General features: G+C 36.5%; 1 protein-coding gene across 1 annotated transcript in view; it reads left to right on the plus strand.

The window, feature by feature from the left end:
* Positions 1-16,157, plus strand: part of LOC128713548 (guanine nucleotide-releasing factor 2) — a 39,573-nt gene extending 23,416 nt beyond the window's left edge. Inside the window, exons 2-16 of the mRNA XM_053808412.1 lie at positions 2,220-2,559; positions 3,612-3,859; positions 3,961-5,503; positions 5,567-5,736; positions 6,425-6,448; positions 10,235-10,388; positions 10,452-11,349; positions 12,117-12,285; positions 12,697-12,714; positions 14,694-14,862; positions 14,942-15,304; positions 15,383-15,535; positions 15,608-15,733; positions 15,820-15,951; positions 16,022-16,157. Of these exons, the coding sequence (XP_053664387.1) occupies positions 2,220-2,559; positions 3,612-3,859; positions 3,961-5,503; positions 5,567-5,736; positions 6,425-6,448; positions 10,235-10,388; positions 10,452-11,349; positions 12,117-12,285; positions 12,697-12,714; positions 14,694-14,862; positions 14,942-15,304; positions 15,383-15,535; positions 15,608-15,733; positions 15,820-15,951; positions 16,022-16,157 (4,643 nt within the window). The remainder of the gene's footprint in view (positions 1-2,219; positions 2,560-3,611; positions 3,860-3,960; positions 5,504-5,566; positions 5,737-6,424; positions 6,449-10,234; positions 10,389-10,451; positions 11,350-12,116; positions 12,286-12,696; positions 12,715-14,693; positions 14,863-14,941; positions 15,305-15,382; positions 15,536-15,607; positions 15,734-15,819; positions 15,952-16,021) is intronic.
* Positions 16,158-19,874: the final 3,717 nt, after the last annotated feature.

The following is a 19,874-nucleotide window of genomic DNA, read 5'->3' on the forward strand; positions in this document are numbered from 1 at the left end:
GTGAACACCTTCATTTGGTCGCCGTTTCAAATGGGTGGATTTTGATTCAATTTTAATTATAGGATGCCATTTCTGAGGCAAACAAATGTATACACTAGTTATTTACAGATTTCAATGGAATAAATTAAATATAAAACAATATTATATTTGAAAAAAACAACCGTTGACATTGTTTTTCTTTTATAATTTTAAACGAGTTGAGGAAAACTATTTATAGATTTAAAAAGATATATTTTTTTCTTAATTTTCACTAGAATATTTCATCCGATTTGGATCACGCATTAAACATTTATTTAATTTTAAAGTTGGCCGTTAACGGTTCGATGGCAGCGTCGCGCTTCATTTTTCCTGCATTGCACGATCTGGCGTGACGTCGCGCTAGCGTGAAATCTAACAGCGTTCACGCTCGATCACGCCTGTTTCTACGTACGTCTGAACGCCGCTATTAAGAAAATAATTTAAACTTTTTTGCCTAGGCTGAACTTGGCTTGCCATTGGTATGGCGAGCAGTAAGTAGTGAGCCTGAAAATGTCAAAACGCATACAAAAACTGGCTTAGAGTATGAGTCCGGCTAATAACAGTCTATTATTAACGCACGAAATTGGATGAACTCCGGAACTGCTGGTGTTAATACAATACAATACAATACCTATTCGTCTAATTCATGCAATTTCACTGTTAGAACAGTTTTGTTTTTATTCCACTGGTAGATTTCTCAGGTTGCATAGGGGTTTCTCCAGGTTTTACAAAAGTTTTTAATAGTTTTTTAGTAGATATGAGAATTTGTATACTGGTTAGCAGTTTATCTTTTTTGAATATTTTTAAATGTCGTGGCCAGGTGGTGTGGTGGTGTATTTGATAGCGGTACCGGTCCCACACGACTGGACCGATACCAAATCCTTTCTGGACCGTTCCTCAATAGTAAGGGCTGTCTATCTTGCTACGTGCGGTTATGCAGTTATGTACAGCAGTTTTATTGTTGATGTTCAATATATTCTAATGTTCAACAGTCTTTTTCAAATCTATTTTATTCTACAAACTAATCAAACCAAACCTGTTCTAATCACAAATCGATTAGCAAAAGTTAGGTTGCAAGCAATACAAAAGTATAGTATAACGATAAAAGTAACGGAATTGCTGTAACGGAACTGAATTGTACAACCTTGTAAATAGCGATAAGGTTTTTTTTCCTTTTCCTAAATACAATAAGGCCCAGTGGCATGATGGTAGCGGCGTCTTCACACGACCGGACCGGACCAAAATCCCATTCGGACCAATCTCCCGTACGCAGGACTGACTACCCAGCTACTGGTAAATAACGTCACAGAAAGCCAGAAATGATAGGCCTTGACAGCTTAAGGTTGTTGAAATCCTGAAATCGAACTATAAACGCTGTTCAAAAGTGAGTAGTTTTTGAATTAGCTCAATCCAGCAAAAAACGTTCGTTTCTCCGAGACATTTCTGGCTCATCTGTTTGTTTACATGCCACTTGTGGGTGTTTTTTTATGTATGCAGTTAATATTAACTTTTTTTATGCTTGAAATGATTTGTTTTTGTGGATAAAACTTGTATTTATGAACAAATGACAACAGAACACCAGCCAAAATAGAGCCACTTCACCGTGCAATAAGACGTTGATAATTGTCTCGGAGACTTTTTCTCTGAGACTTTTTAGATTAAGTATACATCGCGTGTATGAAGTATATTACTTTATTTCATTTCACTGGCTTACAACTGAATTAATTTTAATTTGAACGTTTAAAACAGCATATCGAGCAACTCCTCCCGTGATGCCAGCTAAATTGTTATGGCGTCGAAGTTGCAGAAAATACACACATCGCGACATTTCCGATTAAGCTTATGTTTTGATTCCATTAGCTTTTTATTATTAATAATTGTTTTTACCGCGGCCGCGTACACCCGGGATAAGGTGACCTTTCACGGTTTGGAGAAGGAAATGTCTTCAAACGATTGTGATAAGATTAGCCTTACATTGACTTAGATTAAGCTACCCCGTTAGTTGTAAGCAATACGGCCTGGCCGTCCTTATTGAATAAAAAAAAAATATTTTTACCGAACATGGTCGGCAAAGCGCTCCTGTCAGCACATACGAACCTAATTCGTTCATTCACGAAAAACATAAAATGAAATTGACATCCCAGGATGAAAATCTCCAACAACACACTAATCGATCATTTTTATTTCTCAATCACAAACAGGATACGACAGTGGCGGTAACTGCGCGGCAGCAAATAACAGCAGTAATATCGGCCTCACGTCCGCATCCGTCTCGAGTGGGCGTAATGCTAATGGTAATAGCAAGGGTGGCGGTAGTGGATCAGCCTCCAGCACTCCAACGATTGGTGGTGGTTGTATCGATCAAAACAGTAGTTACAGTAGCAGTGCAACAAACACCACTGTTACACCTGGTGTATCAGGCTCGTCTGGCCATAAAGGCAGCATCCGAGGCAATAAACTGGCACGCCGAGCGCGATCGTTCAAGGACGATTTTTTGGAGAAAATATCTCAGATACGCACTCCGACCAATACTATGTCAAGGTAGGTCCTAGCAAAATACCAACCAATTAAAATTCGAGTTTTAAACCATATCGGTGAACCATGAATTTCCTTTTATAGTAATTAACAATTACGATAAAATCTTCAAAACAATTGGAATGTTTCATCATTTAAACTCGTTGTGGAATACAGGCTGTCCCCGAGATACGCGGTTTCTCTTATACACGTATTCGGAGATACGCGGTTTTTGGAAATTTGACAGCTGAGTCAATTTGTAGCCCAAAATCAAAGTAAAAAGGTGTAAAACTGGTCTAAAATAGCTTCCTTTGTATCAGCCAAACTACACACACAAGTCGACAGATTATGGCACAGTCTGCGCCTGCTGGCAATCCCATACAAAAATCTGTCTGATGTGATTGGACGCGGTTTGGTACGTGTAGTAAGAACAGCGTCAGGGTCAGATCAAAACAATGTTACGAATGATGTGTTAAAAAATGTTTAAAGAGTAGATTGCTCCAAACTTTGCATAACTTGGAGTACCAATGTATAATGAATGTAAAACATCAACAAACTCAACGTTTGACGCGGTTTGTCCAGACACGATTGGATTGTCTGGGAACCAAAGATTATAGCGACGCCTGCTGTCGAACTGTGTGTGTAGTTTGGTAAACTGTGTGCGAGTTGTGTATTAGACTGGACCCTAGTTATCAGTGCTAGCATATTGTTTGCTTATCTACGATAAGGAGAAAAGATAGAGTGATAGTAGTTAGCGACGGTGCAAGGCATGTCTGTCAAGAGTATATCGTTCATATAACCGTCGTCCACAACTGTGAATAACACGTACAAAGATACTCTTCTATAGACTCACTGCTATGCAGACAGGTTCATTAGTATCGGATTAGTGCTTTGTTCGTGACTAAGCCTTGGTTCTAGCTCGAGGAATAGAGAACCTATTTTTTTTTTTGAAAACATCTGATAAACAAAACTTGAACCAAACAATAAAACACAATTCACCTTGTCTTGCTTGATTTCTGGTATTGAATTTGTAATATGCTTTTCTCGATAACCGCACGAAAATCTGGCAAATTTCGTAGGTCTCACTCACCAAATAGTCCCCGTGGCGGTAGTGGAACTGGCAGTGGTAGTGGCAACTCAGGCAGTTATGTCATTCGGAAAAGTACCACAGACGAACCATCTAAGCCGATACAAGATCTTAACTATCATGTGCGACAGGTGAAGAATGCGCTGACACATTTTAAAGACGTCATACTGAAGAACAAGCTTGAGATGTTACCGGGCAATGGCACGGTTGTACTGGAATCTATTGCTAACGTTCATGCGGGTAAGTAAGTGAATAAGTTGAAGCAGTGTAGAAAGTGTTGTTATGCCCTTAATGGATAAGATCAATGATTATACAAATTATCTCTTTTTTGTTACCTCAAGCCCTCCAATCCTATACACTGAATGAGCAAAGTACGGCATTCATCAACGCCACCAACCGCGTTCACGTCTCACTCGGTAATCTGCTGAAATTGTGTGACGAAGTATTGCTGACTAAGGAGGGTGATGATTGTCCATCACTTAGCAAGGAAAATGTTAAGGAAGTAGTTGAGCTGGTGGAGAATGCCGTAAACAATCTAGTTAATTTAGCAAATGAAAAGCTATACGATCGGAAATCGATCGTATCCGCAGGAAACGATGCTGGAGATGGTACAAAGTCGAGTACTTCCGGCACAAGCTCCAACACATTGCAAAGACCAACAGTGGATGTGGTCAGCCAACGTACTTCACTGCCAGACATTCCACTAACACCACGTGAACGCGACATTCTTGAGCAAACTTCTTTGAAGACGGTGCGTGCGTCGCATAGTACCGAAAGCATCTTGCGTGATTCGAGTCCACCTCCTCCTCCCAAACCACCATTACCCGATCGATCACAGGAACCACCGCCTCCGTTACCACCCAAACGAAAAAGTCAACATGCCAAAAACCATTCCTTCCATGATACGTCAACCGATTGCAATTCCACCATTTTTCACGCGGATGGAGCAGGCAGTGTTGTTGTTGGAAGTAGAGAAACCGGTGGCACAAGTGGAAGTATCGGCTTAGACCGGATGTCGCTACGTTCTCGTTCTCCTGAAGATAACTGCAGCCTCTTGAGTGCCAGTGCCGGTTCGCTGGATTCAGCTCTTAATCACTCGCGCGAGGAAGACGAATTGAGAACACTCATTAGTTGCTCTTCACATGCAAGCGCACCGGCCGCCAGTATAGGTGGGTTAGTAATACTCGGAACGTCAACCGGCACTCAAGCCTGGGAAGAACCTGTTGATTTGGTTGGCTTGCCGCAGAACAGTAACAGCAGTCTAAATCGTAACTCGAACGAGTCTGGCTTTGAGTCAATGTATTCGCTGCGAGTAAGCCGGGATCAACAACAACAGCAACAACAAATGATGCATTATCAGAGTACGGCTGCCTCCGTCACGGCTCACCATCATCAGAAAATTGCCAGTTCGTCTTCCTCGTCAGCTTCTTGCGTGCACAAATCTGAATCGATTGTGGACGGTATAACTGCTCTTGTGGTGACCTCCGACAAGAGTTCCATGCAACGACAACAGCAACTGCATATACAACAGCATCACCAATCACAAGTGCTTCATCATGAGGAACAGCAACGCTTTCATCAGAAAATCGACACTATTATCACTCAGGCAAGTGATGAAGGTACGGTAGATTCGAAAGGTATCGAACAGCTTGCCTGTTCGGCTTCATTGAATTCGACTACGTTCGGAAGCAGTAGTATATCGAAACTGCTCGTGCAAAGTTCTAGTATAGATGAGATCGGAAATGATGACGTGTTTCCACGATCGGGTGGTTCCTTATCCGACAGGCCACCAGCGCTTCCTGTTAAGACGCGATCACACAGTATTAAACGAGAACGTCATCCGTCACAGTACGATAATGTTGACGAAGTCGACTTAGAGCGAAGGTGCGTTGAACATATTAAAGAATTTCAAACGAAAACATTTCATAACATTCACGACATTTACAGTGCTCAAGATTCATTTGGCCACTTTCCGTTGCCTAACTCGCCGTCATATCTATACAATCGACAGCAGGTGTTTCATAATCTACCGAGCAAGCATATTAGCCTGATTGAACCTCGACACATGACCCGTTTCCAAGAGGAACCACCACCGCTCCCAATTAAAAAGAAGCATAGTGAGTATTTATTTTGCTTCCCTTTAGCAAATCTAATCAAGTAGACTAGCAATTAATTAAAATACAAAACAAAGACAAGTAAATTTCTTATGGAACATAACATATTAAAAATGTTACCATTGTTGTTTGGTTATTTGCAATTGATTTGCACGCGATCCAAAATCATAGTCATTTGATACAAGACTTATGGAAACCATAAAGGAGTTAATGAAAAATTATCATCAATGAAGGAAATGAAGAAAGAATACCTTCAAATCTACATACTAATATTTAACATTTATTTTCATTCTATCAAGTCCATTCACTTAGTCATACGAAGAAACCTATCGTACTTAAACTATATCCTGTTTTTTTTTAACTATAATTAAACCTAAACGACATAGATAGATGCATAACATAGATCAGCCTATTTGTGCGTGTGTGTGTGTTTGTGTGTTTTTTTTACAAGGAGTTTAAAATTTTCAAGACACCACTAGCGGCGACATGGGATTTTTACCCAGTAAAAAAATCTCCTTGGACCCTATGTGTGTGTGTGCGCGCGCGCGCTCGTTGTAAACATGTTTCTTATCGTTCATGGTGGGATGTGTGTTGATTTCATATGGTACTTAGTATTAATATTAGTATTTATAACCAATCTTCGTTCAAACGATCGATTTCTAATTCAATTTTATGTTATGATGCACTTTAGTGTTTCAAAGTGTTGCATATTCAGGTAAGTTGGTCTTATTTCCCATAAAATTGTACAAAATATCAAAAGCTGTCTCTTCCCTTTCTTGAAAGCAAAAAAAAAAAAAAAAATCAATGAAAACCACCTGCCCTATTTTTTTTAGTTTTTAACAAAAAAAACACAAACAAAAAAACAACAACAACAACTATACTCGATATCTTATCAAACACATACATTTAGAGAAATACGTACATACACACACACACACACACACTCACACACATATATATATATATATATATATATATATATATATATATATATATATATATATATATATATATATATATATATATATATATATATATATATATATATATCTATATCTATATCTATGTGTATATACCTTACTGTAGTAAAATTCAGCCCGATAAGCTTTAATTTAGGGATTCGAATCATTTAAGGGAAGATTTCAACCGTGTGGGGGAATTTTGAACGGGCTCACAAACGGGAAGTGTGCAAACATACGGGGGAATTTTGCTAAATTGCTTTTTTTTGGGCGATCTGTCAATTGTTATCATTCGTTTTTGGTTACATTGTCATCGGTTTGTTTCAATTTCGGCATGTTTTTATTAGATCATTTTGTCTACCAATCTGTGAAATAATTGTTAATTACACTCAAGTCTCTCTAGCCTGCAAGCTGAAGGGACCGCCCTACAGACAATAAGAGAAAAACCAAGTTCGATTTACAAGCCAAGGCGCTGAGGAGGCCAAGAAATCTTGCAAGATTTCTCTATAGATTTATAGAGACTCTATAGAGAATGCCATGTTAGGGAGACTTTGCAGCTTTGAGAGACAAAAAATGTATTGAAAATGAAGGAACTGTCAAAAATGTTTATCTTAGGGAGACTTGCTATCTTCGAGAGACACTACCTTAGAGAGACTTGACTGTAGTTAAACGACATCGCTTTACAACCATGCAAATTGTTGATGAACTGCTTTGATAGAAATAGTACAGAAAGAATAGCAGTTTCCAAGGACTTGGTCACTGCTCTGCCACTTGCTTTTGTAAAGTAGCAGGGAAGATGAAACAAAGTTCTTTGTAACTGATACTGTAGAATAACTTCAGAACCAAGGTACGCGAATACGATTTGAGCAATGCACTCATAAATATGCTCGTTTTTTTAGGTAAGTTTTAAGCTTTTTCCTGTTGAGATGTTGTTTTTTGTTTAAGATTTTCTGTGGAGAAGTGCAGAATCCTTTAACTTGATTACTTTTGAACATTAAAGAAACGAATCGTCATTTTTCGAATTCGAATGAAGATGGAGTTTCTACAGTAAAAAGATGACTGTGGGAATCTATTCATTCATACTCTAGATTGTGATTTTGTCGCCGAAATTTAAACAAACTGAAGATAATGCAATCGAAAACGAATGATGACAATTGACATATTGCTCTTCAGAGCGTTTATGGCAAAATTTTCCTATATTTTTGCACAATTTCGCTTTATGATAGCAAATTCCTCATCGACTGACTGATCATTGGCTGAAATGATCAAAATTTGGCAAAATTCCCCCAAACGGTATTTGTCCTTTCCGCTTCAGTGTACATGGTCTTGATGCCCTCTGTGCCAATAGCTTCTCCATAAAAATTAACCTACACCATTTATCGGGAAGATGGAGATCGGGAAGATGATGATTGGGAAGATGAAAATTAGATAAATTAGTCAATATTAAATGAATTCAGTAACTAATCAAAATCCCACTGTAGCCATAATATAATTTCAGCGTCAACTTGTTTTGACGCTCAATGTTCTTTTTCCGATTTCCGTGGCTAAATTTTCCAGTCACTTAAAGCTAGTTGGCCCTTTCGATTGGATGCCATCAGGATTGTTTATACTGGTTTTATACACCATTTTTTCTTCTATTCAAGTAAGAAACCTTTCCACATAAAAAAACAAAGTATAATTACTAAAGAAACCCGGTCCTGTTTTTTCCAAACGATTTTTTACACACCCATGGATGGTTCATTAGTTCAATGCATACACAACGCGGACAGATATTAAAGAAACACAATCCCATCACGCAAAAGCTTAAACCTGAAAAGCCTGAGCATATTGTATATGCCTGAAATGCTTAAATCGTATTCGCGTGCATTGCTTATAACTATGTTCTACAGCATGAGTTATAAAGTTTTTTGTTTCGCCTTCCCTGATTTCTTGCACAAACATGTGGCAAAGCTGTGACCACGCCCTTAATAGCTTAATTCTTGAGATTTACGATAAATCTCAGATTGACGATAAATCTATGATTGGCGATAAATCTCCAGATTGATAAATCTTTCTGTCAAAAGAATGAGCTCCATATGTAAAAAAGAATTTTGGCCTACCAACGCATAATCTCAGAGAATTTTTGTAAATCAGAGTGCAATCTTGGTACAATCAAAACAATCAATCAATCAATCGGCACTTTGTGTTTTGGTGCAAAAAAAAATCGTGATAACTTATTGGTTTTTCAAAAAAAGGTGCTTGATTAGTGTTTTTATCCATAGAAAACGTAAATAGAACTCGAAATTACTCAAAATTGCATAATTTTATCTCGTTTTTAGCGGTGCTGGTACCGTAGTGGAATGTAACCGAAAAGTACTCCGTTGATATGTCGTGTGGATGTATGTTTGCGACTTGTATATTCAGTGGCGCTGTTGGGACCAGATATCTGGCCACAATTATGAACTCTGTCTTCGGCCAGCAGCCAATTTCTCGTGTCTTTTTGGGACAAAATATAGCCCATATCACACATTGAAACAAACACAATTAAAACGGCAGTACTTGATTGTGCACTTTTTGACAGAAAGATTGATCATTCTGGAAATTTATCGTCAATCTGAGATTTATCGTAAATCTCAAGAATGCGCTCCGTCTAAAAAGGCTTTAAAAGGGCTTTAAAAATTATATTGGTTTTCATGCTATGTCTATCAATGCAGCGCAACAATATTTAGGTGATTATCAAGCGATGTCGTTTACCTTATCAATAATTATATAACTAAACCAATTTATATAGGAAAATATTGCCGAAATTTAAACAAACCGAAGTCAATGCAACCCAAAAAGAAGAATGATGAAACTTGACAGATAGCTCACCAGAGCGTTTTAGTCAAATTTCCATATATGTTTGCATATTTCCCTTTTATGATTGCAAATATCTCTTTATCGACTGAAAATATCCCTAAATGAATTGAAAAATGCCACCAAACCGGTGAAATGTTCCCGTATATGATTCGAAACCCTGAATATTTTCGCCAGTTCAGCTCGCGATTGCTACGGCGGCAGATACTTCGTACGTTTTATTGCTTCTCTGCCTGGACGCAAAGGCTAAAAAGTAAAATCAAAAATATTGTGGAATTTCACATTTATATACTAGTTAGCTAGTTATAAAATTCACTAAACTACTCAATAATTATTCACAAACACCCATATTTCCAAATAATCACACAGGTGTCGAATACCAAATCAGGCTGTTCCCATTAGTACTTATATTGTTCTATTTTCTAATCTATGTTTTCTTTCGCTTTCTGTTGTTGATCGGGGAAAATATTTCTATTTGTCATTGCTGCTCTCATTTATCGTTTGCGGTTGAATGAGTTGCATCCTTCCTATCGTGCTATCGGTTGCGCTTCATTTATTATAGAGATAATATGTTGTTTATTTTGGTTTCATTGCACTAGCCTTTAAAACAAATAAAAGTTTTGCGGTGCTCCTGTGATCACAATTGATTCGATGACCGTACTGGTTCCTATTGGCCCAACCTTTTATGATTGTTTTCCACTTTTCAGTAATGGCCTACATGGAGATATTTGGCAGTGCCACACAGAACCAGTCCGAATTTATGCGTCACTCTGTTCACACGTACAATCTAGCTCATTCCGAACAGGTATCCACTAGTAGTAACACAAGCAATCACAATATTTCTCCCAGTCAAACAATAAGGTAAGTTGAAACGATTTTGTCTGCTTCAGAACGCAAATGATTTATATGTTCACATCATTTTAGTCTTTCGCCGTCGCGCATTGCTCCGGCTACGGTGTCACCACCTAATTCACCGCACGTCAATATGAAGCCACCCGCTCTGCCACCAAAGCGCCAGCGCATAAACAGCAAAACGCCCAGCATCGCATCAACACCTCCTGCCAGTCCTAAAATTAGTCAAGATCAACATCATTACATTCATGGCATTCAGTATCAGCACCAACCACAGAAAAATCCGGCAACAATCAATACATCACCCTCACCATCAACGACATCTCTCGTATCGACGCAATCTGCAGTTGGGCTAACGCCTACGACTATCTGTACTCAAACGCTGGACGTAAAAACATCGAAGGTATCACAAGCTACCCAATCTCCGGATTTAGAAGCATCTTCAACATCTAGCTATTGTTATGCTGACTCGGTTACTACTTCTATTACTACCACTTCTACATCTATTTCTTCCGCTGGTGACGGTGTGGTTGCTGCCACAGAGCAAATCACTTATAGTAGTAATTTCTCTAACAAAAGACTTAATGCTGGACACACCAAGATCGAGGAAAATTATCTGCATTTATGTGATGCCACCACAAAAGGCCCTACTACGGGAAGAGAAGATAATATCTTATCTCCCGCTTCTAATACGAATCTCGTTACTAGTCGCAGCAGTGGCTGCGTTGCCAATCATAGTCACAGCAATAATAATATTGGCAGTAGTAGTAATAACGTTGAATCTAGTAGTTATTTTAACGATATCCATAACAATGGTAAAACTAGCAGTAGTAGCTGTGGCCTGTCGGTATTACCATCGAGCGGTATGATCTACGCATCGTCCACTCCACCTCCGGTAGGCGAAACCAACGACGATCACAACAGTAAATCCGGGGATGAGGTTGAGGTCATACTTAGACGGAACAATAAGGTGCTCTTACTACTCTTTTTACCCTATTGACATGAACTTTAAAGTAGCCTTTTGTTGTTCAATATTCACAATCATTATGTAAATAACTTTCTGTTAACCTCTTACGCATGTTATACAGTTATTTCCCTAGTTACGCGGATAATGCCTTCCAGAGAAATCTGCGTTACTCGAATTAGATTTTTAAGTAGAATTTCCTTTAACACGTCATTTATAATCGTATTAAAGGATCGAATACTTATTTTCAGTTGACGAAGCACTTTCAAAATTAATTTGTCTACATTTAACTCAACTTTAGCCATAAGTATTTTTGTAATATTAAAACATAACGTGTTTTTGTGAGAATTTGCAAACTACCCGATCACGATCTATCAAATTTTAAACACACACGTATCTCGAATCTAAGTATCACGGGTAAATATTGTACATTTCATTAATAACCTGGCGTAATAATCACGCATTAAAATTTATTAATATGCTTAACATTTAAGTTAAAGTTTATCTATGTAAAAACTATCATTACTTAGATTATCATCATTATCGTTACTGAACGTAACATGTCCTCGTTTATTCTTTTTTTTATCCAAGATTGCTTTTTATGTTAATGCAAGCAAATAATACTCCATTTATGATCAATCAAAATGTTAACCTTTGTCAACTGCTATTTTTAATTTTGTTGTTGTTTTTCTGATATGTGTGACTGTCATTTTAACATAGAGATCGACATTATCTGTAGTTACCAACTATACAATATATGTTTGATTTTACAGAATGGCATAACTATCCTGGAACAACAGCATCCCCTGAACCTAATGGAGGAGCTAGACGTTAGCAATTATCTAGTATTTAAAAAAGAAAACGAAGATGGTCCAGATGTTAAGGGTGGTCAACCGGATGCATTAATTATACATGCCACCAGGGTGCAGAAAAAATCAGACGGTAAGCATATAAAACATATTATAAGAATCGATTGATACCGTTCAGAGTTCTGTTTCATTAAATTTAGCTGTGCATACCTCTCAGAACGCTCTTTTACAGCGAAAGCCAAGCCTTAACCTACACAGCGAGAAATTGTAATTTTATTCAAATCACACCCTTCTTTAATATGTCGTGTTTGTTATGTTAATTTTTTTCTCGTCTTTGTGGTCCCCCTTTCTCATTAACTTTTCTTTTTTGTATCATCACAAAGGATACGTCGTAAAGAATTCAATATTGATTCTATTTGCACATATGAATCTCACTACTTCTAGTTTCGACCTTGTTTCCATATATCACAATTGATCTTCATTATTAACGTGTATATTATATTACTTCATTTCTGTAATAAAATTTTTCGATGATTACTGACAGACGATTACTTAAAGGATGGTAAGCGGTTTCATCTTACAAATGCAACCAAAACCGATTACATAAACTTTGTCAATTAATTGTGATGAGTGCATGCAAACTTTAAATTTTGCCGGTAGACGTTAGTATTTCATGGATGGTTTGTCGCTGTTTGAAGATTGATTTATTAGAAGATAAAGAACAAGCATCGTGCGCAATTGGCGATTGTTTAGATAAGTAGCATGGGCAAGTCCTCTAGCTTGTTAGAAACATTCATTCGAAATAGATGATATAATAGCCATAGAAATTTCGGTAAATTGACAAGTTGCTTTTTAATGTTTGAAATTGTAATAAACATATCTGTAACATCGATTTCAAGGAAGAAAATATACCATATTTGGATTCTTTTAAATGTTAAGTAGAGAATATGAAAGCCAATGCGAATTCTTTTCTATTGAATTAATTAAAAATTGAATTAATTTTAGAAATATGGCTTGATAGTTCTTTGAAATCAGAAAAAAAGATTTTATACTCAATTTTGTTATCTTAATCTTCCGTTTCACTTCTTTTAAACGCATTGAGTAATCTATACAAAGAGTCGAGTTCACTTTGCATAATCTCAAAAAGGGTAGATAATTTCCTCTTTTTATTGTTATTATTATTATTGGGACGGGCCGGTAGCATAATAGTAGCGGCGCCGGTCTTCACACGTACGGGTCGGTCTAAAATCCCATCCGGACCAATCCCCCGTAGCAAGGACTGACTGTTCGGCTACGTGGTAAAAATAAGACGGTACCTTTCCATTCTAACCTGGCCATTCTAACAAAAGAAAAATAAAAACGCATGTGTCTTATTGAACTTGCGTGAACTTCTAAATATTGAATGATAAATTTGATTAACTATTTTCCGTTATCTTAGACTGACCTATTTTTCCACTTCAGTAACAGTTGTTTATAAATACAGAAATGTTTCACACAAAATCAAACAGTTAGCTAAATCCGTTAATTTATTTTGCACATCGGCGTCAATGTGGCATTTTTCGAAAAAGCTACATTAAAGTGAAGCATTCACGATATGATCTCTTTCACTTCACTTTGATTTGATCTCTTTCAGTGCATGAATGTATATTATTTTTATTGAAGAAGGAGCATCAGTTTGTACATTAATGTCTAATGCTTTTCTTCGACTTGTAAAGAACAACAGAAAAAGTTAAAACTTTACCATTTTATCCAAAATATACATGTATAGCAAAGCACATCACACATATGTCGTTCTATGTTGCAGAAACATACATAGTTATTAATGTTTTGTGATGTTGTTAAGTTTTTAGGTTTAAATTAAAGGTTGGTTAAATAATAAAAGGTTAAAGGTTGGTTAAATATGGTTGTGCATGGCATGAAGACTTTTCTACAAGTTAAAGCATTTTTAATAGAAATAACACGTTTTTCATAATGCAGCTGTCGTGTTTCTTCCTACTATGCAAAAAAATGTTATTTTATTTTTATTTAATACTTTTTTCAAAAATCTTTTTTGTTTTTTATATCAACTGTGATGCACGTATAGATTATTATTAATTTCAATTTAATCTTACAGTATAACAATGACTGTATTACAGGGTTTTCGTGCTTTAGTGAATTGTTTTCAAGTTGAATTGGAATGTGTTGGGACAGATGAGAATGAAATGAGGTAGATGAGATTCCGGATCTCGTTCAAAATGTACATTTTCTTTTAATTCATTCGTCATTCCGTTATACTTTAAAGCGCGTGAGTTAGGAAAGCTCGGTCAGCTTCACTCTAGTAGCGACATTTAATCATTTATCTAGTTTTACATATTCCAGTTCAATTTCAAAAAGAAACTAGCAATGGTACAAAACTCTAACTTTTGAATTCGAGAACCCTGCATATGTTAAACACTTGATTGAAATAAATAATCTACCATGGCGCAAGGATACACACGTGTTTCTAGGATATTTTATACGATTACTGCTATATGAAAATTTCGCTATCTACATAACCTACAGCTTACGGTGAAGCATTCATCACTACGTTCCGCACATTTATCTCGCCACTGGAACTAATCCAAAAGCTGTCCCATCGTTACACCGTCTACCACTGTCAGATGAATGATGCCAAACAAAAAGCCGCCAAAGAATCGTTTTCCCTACTAGTACGGGTGGTGAATGATCTTACGTACGTATATTTTACACTAAACATTGTTTGCTCTAATGTTGAAAATGTTATTTTTTCTATTTTGATTTTTAAATTATAGCACGCCAGATTTAAGTGAACGTTTGCTGGTGATATTAATGAATTTTGATTATCAGTTGGTGAGTGCCGGGCATCTCACGATGGCCAAGTTGCTCCGTGTAAAGCTGATCGAGAAAGCGTTGATCTATAAGCAAAAGGCGTCATTGACCATCCAAACGCTATCGTCGAGAGCACTTGTTGCCCAGCCACCGACTCTTCTCGATCTTAAATCGGCTGAAATAGCGGAACAAATGACACTTCTCGATGCGGAACTTTTCCAAAAGATCGAAATACCGGAAGTATTAATATGGGCACAGGAACAGTGCGAGGAACGGTCTCCAAACCTGACGCGTTTCACTGAGCACTTTAACAAGATGTCCTATTGGTATGTAAAATAATTTGGTAGAAATGGTAATAATATGAGGTATGTACCTACTAAACACTGAATGCTCATTCTTTTTAGGGCTCGTACTCAAATACTTTCGCAAAACGATGCCAAAGATAGGGAGAAACACGTGATTAAGTTTATAAAAATAATGAAACATTTACGAAAAATCAATAATTACAATTCGTATCTAGCACTGCTGTCGGCATTGGATTCAGCTCCAATTCGCAGGTATGTCCTAACAGACTATAAATATAGTATCAACGAAATTCTAATGTGCTCTCGATTTTCCATCACTTTAAGGTTGGAATGGCACAAAACAATAACTGAAGGGTTAAAGGAATACTGTGCATTGATCGATTCCAGTTCTAGCTTTCGGGCCTATCGACAAGCACTGGCCGAGACGATACCCCCTTGTATTCCATACATGTGAGAACTGCTTTGATTTCGAAAAAGCAATAATCAATTGACCACTTCAACAATTACTACAATAACAATTAACTTTTTCTTTACAGTGGACTCGTGCTACAAGATCTCACATTTGTTCACATTGGCAACCCAGATCATTTACCGGACGGTTCGATTAACTTTTCAAAACGTTGGCAACAGTATCATATCGTGGTGAACATGAAGCGTTTCAAGAAAGGGTTTGTATTATAGTAGAATTCTTTTTTTAAACAGCCGTGGGCTTATATGTTTTTTGTTGCTACCTTGTAGGTCTTATCCATTTAAAAAAAATGAACGCATAATTGGTTTCTTTGACAACTTCGAGTACTATTTGGACGAGGACGCTATGTGGCAAATTTCAGAAACAATTAAACCACGAGGATCACGCAAGACTAACGTCAATTAGTACAGGATGAATTGTTTGCGAGGAAGTAGAGATGAACAGCTGGAACTTAAAACTACAAAACCGTATGATGATGATGGCGGCTGCAACCAGCAATCGTTACTTCTGTATCGCTCGATTGATTGAACGCCACTACTATATTGTTTTTCGCTTTGTCGAAAGAAGATAGTAAAACGACTGATCTGATTAGTTTGGAAAGATTTCAATCTCTAGTTGCAACGACTTGTTGGGTATAGCAGCAAAAGCAGCGTTAAATCCCCAGTAAACCGAAAATCCGACCTAGATTACTTTATACGATGATCAAATCGAAAATAATGCATTTATCTTAGCTATAAATAGATCGCTATCTTGCAAATTAGGCGATAATATCCAAAGCAAATTTTATTATACCATGATAAAGTTAAAAAGTATACGTCGAGAATGTGCTAAGTAGCGGTCGTAATAGTAGCCTAATAGTTTACTCAATTGTTATTCGTTCTTATTGCTCCTGCATTTTCCTTAATTCTTATTTTTTATGCACTATATGCACTCGCTTTGTATGCTTTCATGCTCCGTACTTTATACTTCATACTTTGTATACTCCATAGAAAAGAGAGTTTACATATAGAACACTTTTTTACGGGGTACTACTTATAAATTATTCTAATTTTCTTAATACCCCACACGTGGTCTAACTGTTTTATATCCACCTCATGTAATGATACTTTCGAAAAAGCATTGTTTTAATATTATTTAAGGTAACCAAACAGTTTAAGAAAGCATAAACTGCAAGCATAACTGGCAATCGAATGCGTCCAAATATAAGCACGCCTCAATAACTTTACCAAGCACAATTAAAGTTTTAGATTAACGGTATAATCGATCACTTGAATGTCTGTGTAGTTGGACTAAGCTGTATCGCAGGTTCGATTTATAAGTTCGATTCGACAAGTTTTTGTATTAATCTCTTATTTACACCAGTTCCTGTGGTCCGAAATTGATGAAAAAATCAATTTTACGTACCAGGTAAATGACTATCATTATCTGAATGCAATACCATTCAAGTCTAGTATGCGTAGCAAAATATGTAGGGTCATACATATCGCCAACCGGATGCCGTGGCGAGTAAGTATGTAGTATGTATGTACTGAAAGTAAATTCGACTGCATACAGTAAATACAACTAGGTACTGAAATGATATTGATATGTCATTAAAACAAATTGAAAAATATGCAAACAAGTGAAGAAAACACTAAATATAGTACGCCGAATGTATTACATAGGCATTCAACACGTGCACTTGCTTCGAACGACAAAAATCTTTTGGTTGCCCAACAGAAAAGTGAGAAAGTTTGCATGTTTGTTAGTTGGGGCTTCTTCATATTTTCTCTCTTTTCAAGAGTGACAAAGCATGCTGATTTGGCTGTTGAGCGTCGAATGGATTTTCGTCGTCCGAAGAAGAAACTCGCTTCGAATGTGAATGTTAGTGGATGAGCAAAAACGAGTAATACTGGAAACAAAGTCAAAGATAGTGAAAGTTTTCTGCTATTACCAAGTTTGTTTTATAAAATATACCTTTTTTTATATTAATACCTAATTTTTCTTGTTGTTGTGCGTTTTTGTATTGTTTGGTTGGCGTATGCTTAATGATGCGAGTTTAGACATGTATATGTTTAACTGTAAACAAGATTTCAAGCTGTGGTATGCAAAATTTCACGTAGCATAGATTCAAATCGCCGCTTACTTTAGGTCTAATTTCAGTATTTATCCTTTATTTCCTTTCCTCGGCCTACTGGCAACTGCCATTGTCCCATCAATGATAAAGTTCTAATTTACATTTCATCGGACCAAATTTCTATACATTCGATACGCGAGAGACGCGGTTAATGCGTTCTAGAGAAATCTGTGAATCTCGAGTTTCCTCTAAAACATCCTTTATATGTCATATTAAGGGACCGAATATTTATTTCCAATTTGCGATGCACATTCAAAATTGATGTTTATACGTTTATTTCGATAATTACATTAAAATGGTATAAACATATGATTTTTATAATAATGAAATTTAACATATGTTTGAGATTGTAAATTACAAATTTAACTTTGCATACAAAATGCTGTGAAATGTCAAATTTATTAAATCTGTGTATCTCCCAATCCGCGTAAGTAAAGAACCGCGTAACTCGAGTATTTACTGAATATTAAATTTGATTTGTTGTACCAAGTCGTCGTATCGATTTTTTATCAAAAACCTAAAATTGTTAGTCCTTGGATGGTATATTCCATAAATAGCATATTTCATTGAGATGACGAACCGTACGCAACAGTAACAAATCATCAAAATCCGTGACCAACAACCTCGCGGATAACCTTCGCTTTAACCGTTGACGTGCAACTCATTTTCTAAATCGGATTAACTTTGGGTGGGATATTAACAAAAATACAAAATAAACATTTAATCAACCGCAAAGATCGTTCTACCCGCGGTTGAAATTTAGTACTGGAAGTCCCCGAGATACGATATTATAGCGGACCGCTATAACCCTGGAAAAATCGGCGTATCTATAATTTCCGCGTAAGTCGCATCCGGGAGTAAAATCGTTTATACTTCAAAGTTAGATAATTGACTTCCTTCTCTACACTTAATTTATTCAGCAAATCAGGCTACTTTTTGATAGAATACATCGAAATTAACTAAAAATAAATGTTTTATATGACAAAGAAAGCTATTTTAGACCAATTTAACACCTTTTTGCTTAGATTTTGTGTTATACACTAACTCAGCTGTCAAATTTCCAAAAACCGCGTATCTCCGAATCCGCGTATAAGAGGAACCGCGTATCTCGGGCACTGCCTGTATACTACTTAAAATGTGAACCCTGGTAAAGTTGCATGCATTTTTTATTCAAATGGATAATTAATATAATTAAGATAGCAGATTAAGTTCACTGCTTAGTGTTCATTATTATCTTTAAAATCATCGCATGGATTTTAGTTTCTTTCACCTAGAATTTTTCTCTCTTCGGTGTGAAAGTTGTTTATTTTGTTTAATTTTTTAAAATTAGAACTGTCTAGCCATATAGGCTTATTTTACCACGTAGCCGGATAGTCTGTCCTTGCTACGGGGGAACAGTCTACATTGAATTTTGCCCGGCAATGATACCAAATACACCACAGGGACGCACCTGAAAGTTAGTTATACAACGAAATGAAATGCATTAGTATAATTTGGTATAATAACATTTATCAAACTAACAAAAAGCTCTAGTAGGAAAATTTCCTGTACAAACATCCATGTCGCCATCTCTAGGCGGAGTATTGGGAAACAGTTTGTGCGCGCATGTAAAATTCGTCAAAAGCGAAATACTTCCAAAACTTTATAAGGAATGCATTGGTACAAAGAAAATAAAACAATTGTGCGGATGCATATTGTTCAAGATACACTTGTTTGGAGCTGTTTGCTACGAACAAAGCATTTTAATTTTATTTACAAAATCAACGCATGGTAACTTGAATCGAAAACTTCAACTTCTTTTATTCAGCAAAAACATGGATGTTTTATTTTTATTTTTTTATTGATTTATTACTCTACGATGACAGCATTAGCTGTATTGTCTTAATGTGAATGAATATTTTTTAGTACACTACTTAACACAACAGCTTTATGAATATCTGATTTTCGAAATTTACTTAAAATTGTTAGAGATGGATAAAAATGTAAAAAAAAGTTCAATTTTACAT

This window comes from Anopheles marshallii, chromosome X, assembly GCF_943734725.1.
Source record: "Anopheles marshallii chromosome X, idAnoMarsDA_429_01, whole genome shotgun sequence".
In the NCBI taxonomy this organism is placed as follows: domain Eukaryota; kingdom Metazoa; phylum Arthropoda; class Insecta; order Diptera; family Culicidae; genus Anopheles; species Anopheles marshallii.